The 15,036-nt window shown below is 54.7% G+C and overlaps 1 protein-coding gene across 1 annotated transcript in view; it reads left to right on the top strand.

Annotated features, from left to right (window-relative positions):
* Window positions 1–564, top strand: part of GPC5 (glypican 5) — a 79,138-nt gene extending 78,574 nt beyond the window's left edge. Inside the window, exon 8 of the mRNA XM_078878699.1 lies at window positions 26–564. Coding sequence (XP_078734825.1) covers window positions 26–213 — 188 coding nt within the window. The 3' untranslated portion in view covers window positions 214–564. The remainder of the gene's footprint in view (window positions 1–25) is intronic.
* Window positions 565–15,036: the final 14,472 nt, after the last annotated feature.

Here is a 15,036-nt window from a genome sequence, read left to right as displayed (position 1 = left end):
GCGTTCTCTCCCCTGAATCCCGCAGGCGGGGACAAGCCGGTCCCCACGGACAAGAGCCGCCTGGACAAGATCCACCCGGACCGGCGGAGGAACCAGCCGGGCGGTGGTGCGGGACGGCGCCTGGAGGCGGGCGGCCTCACCGCGGCCCTGGCCGCCGTCGCGGCCGCCGCGGCCGCGCTGCTCCACGGCCCCCGCGGCCTCCGCGCCGAGTGACCGTGCCGTGGAGGTTCCCCCCCCCCCCCTCCACTGCGGACGCCGGATGACCCCCCCGGGGGGTTTTTACGCGGCCGTCCTCCGCGACCCCCCCGAGCGGACTGCGTTTTGGTTGCGTTGCCGCAGCCCCGGGGGGAGGGGGGGGGAGGCGTCCCCAACCCCCGCGCGGGGCCCTCCCATTGAACACGCCGGGCAGCAAAGGACCCAGCGGCAGGCGAGGTGCACCGCTTGGGCCGTCAGCGCCGTCTCCTCCCAAGCCGGGCTGCTCGGGCGTCCGTGGTTAAACTCGGCTCGCTGCTCGGCCACTTCTGCAGAGCCAATTTAGAAGTAGGGGAGAGGCACTGACTTCTTCGTGACAGGTGGGGGTGGGGGGGTTCAGGGCTAGAGGGGACGCCGCTGCCGCGGACGTTCAAGGGGTAACGGCGCCGTGTCCACCGCGTGGAGGAGTGGAGGAGTTCTGGCCGCAGGGAGGGGCGCGAGGGGGGCTCAGCGCCGAGCGCCGACGGCGTGGGCCTCCGGTCGCCGCCTCCCCCCGGCGTTCGTTGCCGCCCGGCCCCTGCGGCTGGAGGGTGTCTCCGTGCCGAGCGGTGGCTTTTAAAACTTTTTTTGTACTGGACTGCCGGTGTGTGACGTTGAGATGAGTACGTTTCAACAACGCACTCTTGCTACCCTTGCCTGGTCCACGGGGGCGGGGCGGTTTATTTGGGGTTTGGATTCTATTAACGACGACCATTTCGCCTGGATGACGTCATCGGTGGTGTCTAAGGTAACACGCGACAAGGCTGCCATCTCACCACGCGGACACATTCCCCCGCTACGGGAACTCGCAGCAGCGACCTGGGGTGCCGTGGCTGACGCGCTGCGAACTGCCGAGATGATCCGCTCGGCGGCTGGAGTCACCGCGACTTCAGCCCGGTCCGGGAGCTTGGAACACGAAGCTGCCACGCGCACGAATAACGCGATGCGCATCGTAACCGGAACACTGAAACCGACGCCAACCTCCTACCCATGATGAACCACCTACCCATCATCACCCACCTACCCATCATCAACCACCTACCCATCATCACCCACCTACCCATCATCAGCCAAGACCTCAACAATGCACCATCCCCCTTCTGGAATCGTGCTGTCGCCATCCTAGAACGTCACCCAGATCCGGAAGAACGCTGGCAAGCAGAGTGGAGCAACGTGGATGTCTAGAATAAACACCTCCTTATTCGAGACCCAAATATCATCGCGCCTCCTGGCTGTGACATTCCACCATCAACCACCGTGGGACATCACCGCCAACCCGATGCGCACACCTCCGTTACGAATGGAAAATTAAAGACACGATCCACAGTGATGTGATTGTTGCAACCTACAACTATGGACCATAAAGTAAACAGCTGTAATCTGGACTTCTCCAACATAGGAGGAACAGCAAAACCACACGCAATCTCTCTCTCCTGAAGCGCTCTCGTCGTAGCTAGCAGACCTCGACACTGGCATCTGGCTCCTGGTCCCATTCGCTAGAATTGAAGAGAATTCGGAGCCAAAGTCGATGGCTCTCGGCCACGGCCGGCCTGGTGGGCAGCCGAGACGTGGACGAGGTGGGGGCACAGCCGAGACGTGGACGAGGTGGGGGTATTAGCCTTTGGAAAGCGCTGCCAACGTGACCCGTGACCTCACCTGGGTCTCGGTTGAAGTTAAAGCAAACGCGTGGCTCATAAATGCTGCATTGTCACTTATAATTTGTTTATTTTGGGTGAGAGTGTGCAGGTTAGAATACCAATTTTAAAAAAAAATCTATAACCCTCCTCCACCGAGCGACAGAGCCAATCAAATTAAGTTGTCACGTGGGTAAGTGTGCCAATTGATTTGGTTTGTCAGCAACACCGGAGGAGGGACGTTGGGATGGGAGCATTCGGAGCGTGAGCCGCGCCGGTCGCGCGTTCGGTCCTCGCCCAAGCTCGCTTCACCGTGCCCATATAGGCGCCACAGGGCGTCGTGTTATCTTCCTCGTCTGTGCCATGCAGGAGGTTGTGGGTTCGACCCTGTCGCCTGCTGTATTTTGAGTTTTCGTGTCTCTCTCTCTCCCCGTGGTCGCGTGGATTTTTCTCCTGGTCCTCCGGTTTTTCCCCTCGACAATTTTAAATCAACATCACCACGCGTTGTTAGCATTTGGCTGCTGCTATCAAGTACCACGTGACGATGAGGATAAGCGATAATTTGTGGCCAGGTCGCTTCTAAATAACGAGCTCTATAGCTCAGCGAGCCTTACCTGGTAAAATTAAAAAAAAATTGTTTTCTAGTTTTCATATCAAGGGACGTGTTAACTCCTTATCGGTTGCAACTTTGATTCCTCGCCTGCTCCGTGTCGCCGTGGACAGCTGATGGTTTGGGCACCGTCGCCTGCGCTCCGCCTGATGGTCGTCGTTGGTTCCGACTGCGTTGGTACGATGGACAACAAACGACGGGATTCACTTTGGCGGTGCTGTTTGTTGCCTGCCCCTTGACGCTTTGGGCCTTTGGGCCGGTGCAGGGCGATTTTGTTGGGAACAAATCGTCATTTCTGCGTTGAGTTTTTTGGTCCGCAGCGAGCGTGGTGAAGTCGCCATTCAACAACCCAGTGGGTAGAGGGAGCCCCTGCTCACAAGCGCATGCCACGTGCAGTGCCCACTCCTGCAAAAACTCATGGCCGTCCCCGTATTGCATCGCCAGCTCACTGCATCGCGCGGCGCTTTCAGATGCGCTGCTGCGCCCGTCTGGAACGCTCTGCCTTCCGATATTAGGAAGCCACTGGAGCTATGCACTTTTAAATCATCATCATCTAGATTGACAAACTCATTTCTTTGAAACAGATTTGTGTGTTGTTAGTGTTGTCCTTCCCCCGCACCTCCGATGAGCAGGGTTGGCTACGTACGGTGCGAAAGAGGTCCAACATACATGCGCACATACGTGTTGAGACGGTATGCCAAGTGTTCGGTGCAAAATGTGTACACACCTCAAGGGCGTCTCGCGGGTTACACGACGGACAATAGTTCAGTTTTAGTTTCATGTATTAGGTATAGCCTTGTGAGCCATGCGGCTCTTGACTCGGGTGCAACCGCAACAAACACAAACACGAACAAGAAACATCTTAAAGTGACTGCACGCACCAGAAAAATCCTGGAAAAAACAGCAAAGTCTTCCAGAAAAGCACCGCATTTCAACGCTGTGTGCAAAAATCCCAGTGGGATGCAAGTCAAACAACAACACCCATAGAGATGCTGCCTGCGGCCCGTCACGGGAGATGACGTCATGGAGGCGAGGAAACAAAGGATTCAATCCGCCGCACGCGCACGTGGCACGCTCCGTTTAGAATCAGAATGGTTATTTCTTCCTGGAGAAATCCGATGAACTATAACGCTTTTTTTTCTCACAGATGTCCAGTCGGGGCACGGGGTCAGAACGTTACAACAACAATCGATTAAAAAAAAGAGCACGATAGTAGTGCAAATTGTAAGAAAGGTACACAAATCACTTGCAAAAAAAATGCGAATAAAATTCAAATATGTTTTACCTCCACGGGTCAGGCCGACTGAGCGATCAGCTTATTTCTCAGGAGTGACCTGGCCGCAAACGATCGCTCGCCAAAGTGGCCCTGGGCATCATCACGTGGACATTTAAATCAGGAACTCAGTGGGGGGGTCGTGAGTCCACGGGCAAGCACGATTGATAACGCTGACCCGCCCATACTGGGCATCTGTGAAAAGAGCTTCATAGCTCATCGGATTTCCTCCTCCAGTGTGAATGAAGATTCCGATTCTGAAAGGGCAAGAAGCACCAGTCTTGTCCCCGCTGAGAATTCCCGACAGGCGACGCGCTGAGAATTGCCGGCGTCACAACCTCGCCGCCGCCGTTGTTATTGTTGTTGTTGTTATTGTTGTTGTTATTGTTGTTGTTATTGTTGTTGTTGTTATTGTTGTTGTTGTTGTTGCCGCCACGGATCCGCAGTGCGACACCGACGATCGGTCGGTCGTCCTGCACGCAATCATCACGCGCGGTGAGCGTCGCTGCGGGGAATCTTGACAGGAGATACAAGCGGACGATACGCCACTCGGGAAATATCTGTCTCCACGTGATAAACAACGTTATCTCCTTTCGCACAGGCGAAAAATATACAACAACAACAAACGTCCCCACGTCAAGCGTACCCGCTAGGCCGTCTGACTCCAATTGTGCTTCGTTCTAAAACAACAGCTTTGTAATTCACACGGCAAGAAGCTATGGAGAGGCGACGACTAATTGGAGGACTTATTCAATTATCATTGACAGTCGTGTAGGTCCTCCATACGCGTGTTGAGTTTAGGTCACATGGCAGTTTTGTGCTAAAATACTTTTAAAGAACCGTCCGTCTTCAGATTTTTCGACAAGTATTTGTTTGGGTTAATATCCCCGGCTGTGTCTCCTGAACGCATGAGACTGCATTGAATGTTGTTACTGGACCACACTCCACGCCACGTTTCGGCTCCGGCAGCAGTGTGTATGCCGCTGGCTCTGTCTCCACTGTTGAACGTCACCGCAGCTCCGCGTTATGAATTGACTTTCGCCACACTTAGCTTCGCATTTATACGTGCAAAGTGTCGAGTGCGGTGTTTAATTGAAACCAGGCGCCCGCGTGCTTTAAATTATTGCCGGCTAAACATTGCAGTCACATTCCGCGTTCCACGTGGCGCGTTGACAATTTTGAGAAGGCGGCGAATGTCCACGTCGCGGCGATGACCGCGTTGACCGCGTGGGCCAGGGGTCCACGATGTGCGTGGTTCATTGCAGTCATTTTAGACACTTTACTCGTATTTTTATTTGTTTTTTTATTGTTGTTGTTGTCACGCAAAGTTATTTTTTTATTTAGATTGTTTTGCCCTGGCGAGCACTTAACCGAGGCTTTGGCTTTCTGTTGTTTTTCTCTCGGTGATTTTTGCCCCCCGGGGGGAGGTGGAGGTCATCTCCGTGTCCTCATCTATAAGCACAATGCGAAGGGCCCGCGAGCTGCGTTGCTTTGCGGATTATTTGCCGGGAGAGTTGTCACTGGGAGCCGTTGTTCCGGAGAGAATGTAGACATTGTACAGCCGTGTAGCCCACGATTGAAAACTCACTCTGGATTGCAAACCCGTTTCTTTACAACTGATTTGTGTGTGTTTAGTTTGTTGTCCTCTCCCCCCTCCCGCACCTCCGATTATCACGGTTGGCTACGTACGGTGCGAAAGAAGCTCGACAAACAGAGAGACACACACGATACGTGGACAACTCAAGGATTATTCGTAGACGAACTCTACTACCGGACGCTTTGTGCCAATCCTCGCGTTCACGCTGTCCGCGCAATCGCGACTCGTCGACTCCGAAGCGAATATCGCGCACAGGTCCCTGCGTTTCGCGTAACCGTAGGCGGTGGCTGCGCGTGTTCGCATCTGTGTGTGTACGTTGAACTACTTTGGCACCGTACGTAGCCGACCGTGATAATCGAAGGCTCGCACGGCCCCTGGGGAGTGCCCGGCGGCGTGCCGCGTTGTCCCTTCTGCGTGCGCTCGGGATCCTCGTGGGATGGTGATGGGATGCACGGTGGCTTCCTCCCACCCCCAGAGTGCTCCAACACGGCAAACATCGAAAGTCGCTCTTCCGAACTGGGCGGTTGATGGATCGACGTTCGGTGGCTTGTTGGTGTATTCCGCGTAACCGCGTCACGTGTGGGTCGTCACGTGTGGGTCGTTACGTGTGGGTCGTCACGTGCCACCGGGCAAATTCACTTTGAGGGCGGCGGTGAGCGGTCAAGGTGGGCGCGCACGCAAATTTGACCCAACTCTCGGACAGAGCGAATGATTGGCTCAATCGCTCTTCACGGGCCGGCCACAGGAAAGAATGAGCAGAAGACATACACAGGTTGGTGCCACGGTGGCTCGGAGATGTTAACTGCCTCGCCTGGTATGGAGGAGGTCGTGGGTTCAATCCCGACCCTGACACATGCTGTATATTTGGAGTTTGCCTCTTCTCCCCGTGGTTGTGTGGATTTTTCTCTGGGTCCGGTTTTTCTCTCCACTTTTAGAATCATGCGTTTAGAGGATTTGGTTGCCATACATTTCCACGTGGCCAGGTTGCTTCTGAAAAAGAGCTACACAGCTGAGTGGGCCTTGCCTGGTCAAATTAATTTTTTAAAGTTGGACAGTTTAGCTTTAGACACGGCACGTAACGGATATTTCCTCTGCTGTAACGCGAATCACAATACCAGGCGCATCGCTGCAGCGATAACCCGACGAAGCCGAACGCCGGACCCCCCACACCCCTTTCATCTCCGAGTGTAATGGCTAATTCCGATGCCTGACCACGAACGCTCACACTGTGCCCGTATCGATTAAGAACGGGACGGACGGTGCGATGTCGGTGTGCGCTGCGGGAAGTCTCGAAGCGTTGAGCGGCCTCGCTCGAGGTGCCACGGCCTCTGCGGGGGCGATGCGGGTCTCCACGGCGCGTCCACCGGTCACACACCACCACACGTGAGAGATGGGGCCGTGAGATTTACACGCGAGCAGGGGATGTCACAAATCGGTTGTATGTTCTGCTTACACACACACACACGCGCGCGCGCGCACATATTTTCAGGACTTAGATATTTGACATTTAATCTTTTTTTTTCATTTAAAAGTACACACACGAAGAAAATGTTTATTTAACTCTGGGCACTTTTAACAACAACAGAAAAAGGACACGTGAAACGCTGCCAGCTTTGTCAACACTTTATTCTTCAACACAGTATTTGTCACTTTTTTAATTTCTTAAATTATACAAGGTAAGGCGAGTAGCCGCTCTTGCCTTAATATATACAGCTTCACTTCCAATAAACCCGGCATTTATAGCGATGCCTTGCCTGGCGTGCGTGTGTGGCGGTTTGTAAGCGACACCACCGGAGCGGGGTGCGTGGAGTGGGTTGGGGGGAGAAATCCTCCCAGAGGCGATGACAGCTCGCGGCACGGCAGCCGCTCGCCGTGACGAGCGACGGATGCGCGACTTCTGACGCGTGCAAGCAGATCGCCGTCGCTCCGAGGTGGAGGGATTCGCTCGGCAAACTCCACGGAGGCGAGGTGGCGGAGGGGTCGCTGGGTTGGGGTGGACAATCGTCTCTAGAATTGCTCATTTGGCTTGGCTGTCTAGCTGCGGGGTATCGTTTCAAGTAAATGTTGTTCAGCCAGGTGGAAACTGCAGCAGTAACAGCCCCACTGGCTGAGATCTGCGTTCTCCTCTCAAGGATGATCATCGTCATCGCGTGGATTTACGCGGGCCGATGTCGTAGCCCAGCGGCAGTGCAGAGCTTCACGGTTCCAATCTGGCAGGCCGCCCTGGTTATTGTCGTGGGTGCAGTCACCAAGAAATATCGCACGTCGTCTGCATCACGGTGAACTTTAGAGACACCTTGTGTGACACAGCGCTCTCGTGGGAGCCTTGTGCTATAAGAACGGCGCGAATGCCAATTGTACTGAATTTTTGTTGTTGTTAATTGCGCGCTATAGTAAGGGACCCTTGGTTTTCCTCAGGAACATGGATTTCTGCAGTGGGCGGCTTTGCCAGAATAGTTTTTTGCCATGACATGTTTGACCCAGATGCTGCACCATGGCAGATGTTTATTTTGCATCGCAAACCTTTTTAAAAACGAGAACATATCGAAGGCAAACCACCCGTGACTTTGTTAAAGAGAGAAGTACATTTCATGTGCCCAGAAAAGCAATTCTAAGAATCTGGTGGCCTTTCAAGTTTATTTTGTTAAACCAGGAGGTGATAACTCAAGAGACCAGGATCGGAGTCTCATTCGCAAGAGTGACCTGGATCACCAAAATAGCAAAACAAAGCACAGCAATGAATTAAAGCAGTCAACATGAGGGGCCATCCATTCAGTACGTACGCATGGAGGGGGGGGGGGGGGGTTAACCCAAACGCGTACACTTGCGTATGGGGGGTCTACTTACAATGTACGCATAGGAAACGGGGGGGGGGTGGGTGAAGCCTCGACAATAATTTGTCTACATTGGCCTTCGAATGAGCCACAGTTCAGTGTCTCCAGCTGTCAGACAACAAGGACTGCCGGGAGAGGTGGCACTGTGGGAGAGGTGTCACTTCGTGTGCCACCGTGCCCCTGACTGCAGCCATCACGCAGCTCAGCAAACATCAGTGGTCAAGGTGCGCGACTTCATTATTTAATGCAGCCGACGGTGGACTGTCTGTTTGCTTAAACACGTTAATATGATTAATCATTGATCGTTTCTGCGTGGATTAAATATCGGCCGTTCTATAAGATTTGAGGGGGGGGGGGGCGTGCGTCAAGCGTACGTACGCAGGTGGGGGGGGGTACAGGGAGGGGGAAGGGGTCAAGTTTGGACAGATTTGTGCGTATCTACTCAATGGATGGCCCCCAACACTATCGGATGAGGACTGTTGCACATGTAACCCGTGTGGTTATGCTGGTGATACATCGAGCCCGCGACCACGTGCTCTCGTCACTCACGAGTGGGCGGCAATTGCGTGGCTGCGGCAAATATCGTGCACGGGGATTTGTGCAGCATGAGTCAACCGATGGGCACGGTTGGCTACGTACGGCGCGAAAGAAGTTCAACGTACACACACAAACGTGAACACCGTTAGGTCGCGACTCGCTTGGGGCGGACACCCTTGACCATGGAGGCGACTCACGGCTCTAACCCGGTGACCCCTGAGGTTGTTGCAGGTCCAAATGTGAGAACCGTTGCACCACTGGCAGCTGACATCGTGTCCCAGCCGAAGGTACATAACGCATCTCACGTCTGCTCGCTCGATGCATTTGTGTGAGAAAAAAAACAGGCGGTGTCCATGGGTTTTGTCGGTTCTCTCTCCTGCAATTACCGACGATGCACAAACACCGAAGAGAGACCCCCCCCCCCCACCTCTCTCTCTCTCTCTCTGGACGAGGTGAAACTGCTTCGCTGTGAAAACACCGCGGACGCACGCGTCCCTCTCGCGCTGGCAGCTCTGGGCACGGCGTCAGGCGGACACAATATTTCACTTGGCCGTGATATTCGCAATGTTCGCCATTCCTAAACGTAACAAAATGTTGATTTTAGAAAATCAGTAAAAACGCACGGGGTTTTTATTTATCCTTCTTCTTCCAGAGTAGACGGTCACGTGATCATTATAGGGGAAACAAATACTAATGAATAACAATTGAATGATTGCCAATCTATTATATTATGACAATATACTCCCCCTTTCCGTCTCACTGCACCAGAATGAGTAAAATGATGACGTCACCCTGCTGCTGCTGCTCTATTTGAGACCGGGAGCAAGTGGAGGGCTTCACTATTCTGGCAAATTGCCCGATGATGCCGGATGTAATTACCAGCGAAACGTCGTACTACTCAAAAATTGTGAATGATGTTGATTCACTCTTCAACACACCGGTGACACATATTTTTTTACTGTTTGGCCGTGTCGGGAGGTGGAGGATTACGACACATTTATAAATAACGCGATCTAACCCAAACACCTTTATTATGAATAATATTGGTCGCGAAAGCCTACGTGTTAAAATGACCGTGGTGCCTGTGCCAGGCTAGGTGCACCCCCTGGTCACGTGCAAGTGTCGGAAGGCTGGCTGGTTGGCACGAGGTCGCGGATTTTTCTGATCGCACACACGGAGGGCCTGGTTATTGTTGCCAGGGCCCGTGTTCACCACCAGTGCGGTGGCTGGGATGTTTTCTCCCTCGCCTGGTATACAGGAGGTCGTGGGTTCGAGACGCAACCTTGACGCCTGCTGCTGCTGTATATTCGGAGTTTCCGTGTGTCTCTCTCTCCCCGTGGTCTCGTGGATTTTTCTCAGTTTTTTCCTCTCCACATTTAGAAGCGTGCGTTTAGGGCATTTGGCTGCTATACAACAACAGAAAAATCCACGCGATAAGCCACTTCATTGGGCGATCACTTCTGAAAGCCGGGTCGCTTCTGAAAAAAAGATATATAGCTCAGCAGGGCCTTACCTGGTAAAATAAAAAAAAATACTTTATCATTTAGTGCGGTCAAGGTCCAGGGCGTAGGTGACCTCGTGATGTGGCTTAGTTCCGTGCGGTCAATGCAGGCCAGATGGTCAGAGAGGGCGCGCATTCTTGTGGAGGAGGCGATGGGTTCAAGGCACTACTCGGGGTGTCTCCGTCCAACGCAGCACACGTGTTCCGCACATGAGCTCGCCGTGATTAACAGACACGGGTAAACTCGCCGCTGAACATCCCCTTGGATCCCCCCCCCGCCCAGTAAGACAACAAACAAACCGAGGCCGCACCCGCGCCAAGCGCGCATCTGGTCCGCACGTGTTCCGGTGACCGGAGCGAGGAACAGCGCCTCCCCCCCCCCGTGCCCAACCGAGCCCTGGGAGCTGCCCCTGCTGCGAGGGGGTAAAACGACACCGAGCGCAGTTGTCTGCGTACGGTGCGCACGAAGTTCGAGGCAGTGCATGCGCACATCGGTTCACGACGCTTCATGTCGGCTCACAAAAGCTCCACGGTACACGCGCCGAATAGCGCGTCGGCATTTTATTTTCGATGCGTGCCAATTGAACGCGAGTGACGATGTTAATATCACGTGGAAGCTGACAAGAACCAAGGTCCCCTGCTATAGCTAGCGCAGCACTTGCAGTACTTGCTGTACTGCACTGGCTCTTATCTTAACCGGTCCTTGGCGTCTTCTACAACTCGGTCGACTCAGCCTCAGGCTCCACGGGGGAATCTTCGTCTCTGTTGTGTCGCGCACAATGCGACCAGCACGACCCATCAAACCTCGCCAGGACGTCTCGGCGAGGCTCAAAGTCGCGCACCACCGCTCCCCTGCCCCTCTGCTCACCCAGCGACGAGTGAAACTAAACTCTTAATAAAGTTGTTGGGTTCATTGATTCACTCTTCTGGTAAATCGCGCGATGATGCTGGATGTAATTACCGGCGAAACGTCGCACTTCTCAAATGGTAAATGTTGTGGATTTACTCTACAACACACCGGTGCGCTGAAGTAGTAACTAATTGTCGCGTTGTTTACGTGACAAATCCCTTACTAATTGGCTGTGTCGGGTGGTGGAGGGTTACGACACATTTATACTTACGCGATCTCACCCAACATCTTTATTTGATATCGGTCGCGAAAGCCTACTACGTGTTAAACTGAAACTAAACTGTTTAAAATATTTGTGTTTTATTGAAGCCAGGAAAGGCCCGCTGGGCCGTGTGGCTCTTGATTGAGGTCGGCACTTCGACAAGTCCGGTGGTGTGGTCCAGCGCCGCGTGAATGAAAACTGCTGCTGCTGCTGCTTTTGTTGTTGCAACTTTCCACCCTCAATTTTTGCTCTCGTTCACCTCTTTATTCCATCCTTCTGGCCCTGATCTCCCTTTCAGATTAAAACTATATATTTTGTTTTACCAAGTAAGGCCCACTGAGCTATGTAGCTCTTTTTGCAGAAGCGACTTGGCTATCACAAACAATCGCTCCACGAAGTGGCTTAACGCGTGGACTATTATAGCGGCCAAAAACTCGCGATGTTGATTCTAAATGTGGAGGGGGCAAACCCGGAGAAAAATCCACGCGACGAGAGAACATGCAAATTCTAAATATACGGCAGGTATCAAGGTCGAGATCTAACCCACGACCTCCTGTATACCTGGCGAGGTAGTTAACATCTCGCTGTCGTGGCACCACGTGCACGTTCGCCCACGAACCAGACACCAACAACAAGCAACCCAACGCATCCGTGAGAAAGCAAACGCACACATCGCATTCCGTTCGATAGCGAGATCTGATACTTTACCCAACACACGCACACACACACGCACACACACAAAGATCCCCTGTATAGCCTTAACAGACTGTAGGGGCAAGTGCTGTTAGCGAGCACCTATGAAGGCCGGAACGGTACACGAGGGGGTAGGTGGCCAGCACCACACCCGACCGCCTTTGTCTCCCTAGTGGCGATGTTTACACACCGCACCAGGTACTCATTTGAGGCTGAGTCGACCTAGGGGAGGCCCGGGACCGGTTCAGATAATTGTCACTGGTGTTGGCCGTGAGCGGGAATCGAACTCGTGTCGCCGGGTTCATAGCGCAGCGCGCTAACCGCTACACTACCGCTCCCCACTACACACACACATGCACACGCGCACACACACGCACACACACACGCGCGCGCACACACGCACACACACGCGCACACACGCACACACACGCATACGCGCACACACGCGCACACACACGCACACACACACACACGCACCCATACACGGCAGCCTGCCAGACCAGCGACGTGACGCACGCCGTGCAACAGCGGTGGCCGCCGCGAGCGGTGAAGAACCCCGCGGGCTGCGTTGACGCCCAGAGGGATGGCGGTATCGTGCGGTGTGGCCGCGGTGGTGTGTGGGGGGGAGGGACGCGCTCCTGCCCAAAGAGTTTTCTTGACACACACAAACAAAGCGTTGCGAGCGTTGTTGGGTTGGGAGGGCGGCTTGCGTGAGGGACACCAGAGGACTTCAGCGTCTCGCGGGCCGGGCAACGGTCCAAGTGTAACTCACACTCGCCGACGTGTAAATGTATGCCGGCATTAGCTGGTTGTGAAAGGGGATCAGTAGCGGTCTGACGAGCGTGGCGGGGGAGAGAGAGCGGGGGGGGGCTTGCTACCCCCACCCCGACCCCCACCATCCCTGGTGGCCAAAGGTACGAGTTGCCACCCCTCCCACCTTGACAGCCACTGAGAGACACCAAATAACCACTGACAGATCAAATATTTGAGGGGGTGGGGGGGGGGCTCCAGCAGACACCGCCGCTGCGCTGCCCACCGGGACGCGAGGGAGGGTGGAGCTGACATCGCCAAACGCGGCTGGACGCGAACCCCCCCCCCCCCGCTCCAGAAGGGCTCCTTGCGCCGAGAGCCAAGTGTCCCCCCCCCCCATTGCCCGCCACAAGCGCCAGGCTGCGTGTGTGTACGCGTGTGTTGAACCTCTTTCGCACCGTACGTAGCCAAGCGTGCTGATCGGAGCTCTGAAGAGGGCGCCGACACGCGGGTGTCATCTCGATTTGACCTTCGTCAGCCACGGGGCTCCCAGCGTGCCGTGCTGGCTGCTCCAGAACAGGGCGCTCGGTGACCTGCGGCTGCCGCGTTGCGGCACTTTTCAAGTGTCAGCGGCTGCGTCGTGAGACGCGGCCTATTAAGGACCCGCAGTCATCGCAGTCTTCGCATTGCGGCTCTTGAAATATCGAGGGGGTTGGGTTTTTGTTTGACCGAATTCGAAAACAAAATATCGTCTCTCGTCGTGGTTGTTTGGGAGGCCGAACCTTGCTCCCCGACACTTGTGTCTGTGCGGGTACACCCGGGGTTGTCCATGGGGTTGTCCATGGGGTTGTCCATGGGGTTGTCCATGGGGTTGTCCATGGGGTTGTCCATGGGGTTGTCCATGGGGTTGTCCATGGGGTTGTCCATGGGGTTGTCCATGCGGTGGTGGGTAAGCAAAGACAACTACGCCACTTTCACGACTTTGGCATTTAGCTGCCAAATGCCACACACTTAACACTTCACTGTGAACCAGTGCCCTAATAAACACTGGCCGTTGCTTTGGAACCGCGTTTCGTGTTTAGTTTGTTGTCCTTCCCCCCGCACCCCCGATCAGCACGCTTGGCTACGTACGGTGCGAGAGGTTCAACACACGCGTACACGCAGCCTGGCGCTTGTGGCGGGCAATGGGGGGGGGGGGGGGGGATGGAGGTGGGGGCTGAAGGTGGAGGCTGGAGGCGGGGGGGGGGATGGAGGTGGGGGCTGGAGGTGGAGGCTGGAGGCGGGGGCTGGAGGTGGGGGGGGGCTGGAGGTGGGGGGCTGGAGGTGGGGGCTGGAGGTGGGGGGGGGCTGGAGGTGGGGGGGGCTGGAGGTGGGGGCTGGAGGTGGGGGCTGGAGGTGGGGGGGTACTCTGCATGACACAGGTTGTCAAACCCTGCTCTGGTTTTTATTTTTATCCTGAAGCAAAAATCCCGTTAAATTCAAGTTTATAAAAGTGATCATTCACACGCTCACTTCACGTCCCGGGGGGGAATCTGCAGAGTCCGCGTGGCGAGGGACGGGGACGGGGGCATAGGCCGCCTGGGCTCTTGCTGCCTCGCAGAGGTCGAGCCCGGCATTGCCGAGGCCCTCGGCTGACGATCACCGCCCCACGGCGGTGATCTCCACTCATCGTCGGCGGCAGCGTCGGGCAGAGCCCAGCGGCATCGCAGGAGTAACTCTCTCCCGACTCTGCAACTCGGCGAGTGGAGACTGGTCCGGTGCTTGCCCGCAGCTGGAAAATATTGGGTCTAGCCCAGTGTTCTTACTTTTAGGTTTTTTCGGTAAAGTCACGTAGGTAAACATAATAAATAATAAAAATAATAGAAATAAAATAATAAATCACGTTTCGGAGGCAACACAAGCTTCCGTCTTCAGGTGGAACCGTCACAGCACGATTGCTGTATCAAGTAATTTATTATTATTTTTTACCTACGTGACTTTACCGAAAAAAACGTAAGAGTATGAATCCTTGCAGTCACGAAAGCTTCAAATCTAGAATTAGCCCAGTGTGCTTCACTCATTTTCAGACGGGGGGAGGGGAGCGGTCGCACTTTCCCCGATAAGACATCATCGGCGTGAGGGCCGCCACGCATTTGAAACCACTGCGGGTTTGGCAGCAGCAGCAGCACGATGATGATGCTGATGACGGGGGGTGTTGTCACGTGCTGTGTATTTGTCGGGGGCCGCACTAAAGGCCGCCAGGGGCCACCGTGAGGCCCGCGGGC

Source organism: Lampetra fluviatilis, chromosome 51, assembly GCF_964198595.1.
Source record: "Lampetra fluviatilis chromosome 51, kcLamFluv1.1, whole genome shotgun sequence".
Lineage (NCBI taxonomy): Eukaryota > Metazoa > Chordata > Hyperoartia > Petromyzontiformes > Petromyzontidae > Lampetra > Lampetra fluviatilis.
The sequence above is the reverse complement of the archived record's forward strand: the minus strand, read 5'-3'. Positions and strand labels throughout refer to the sequence as shown.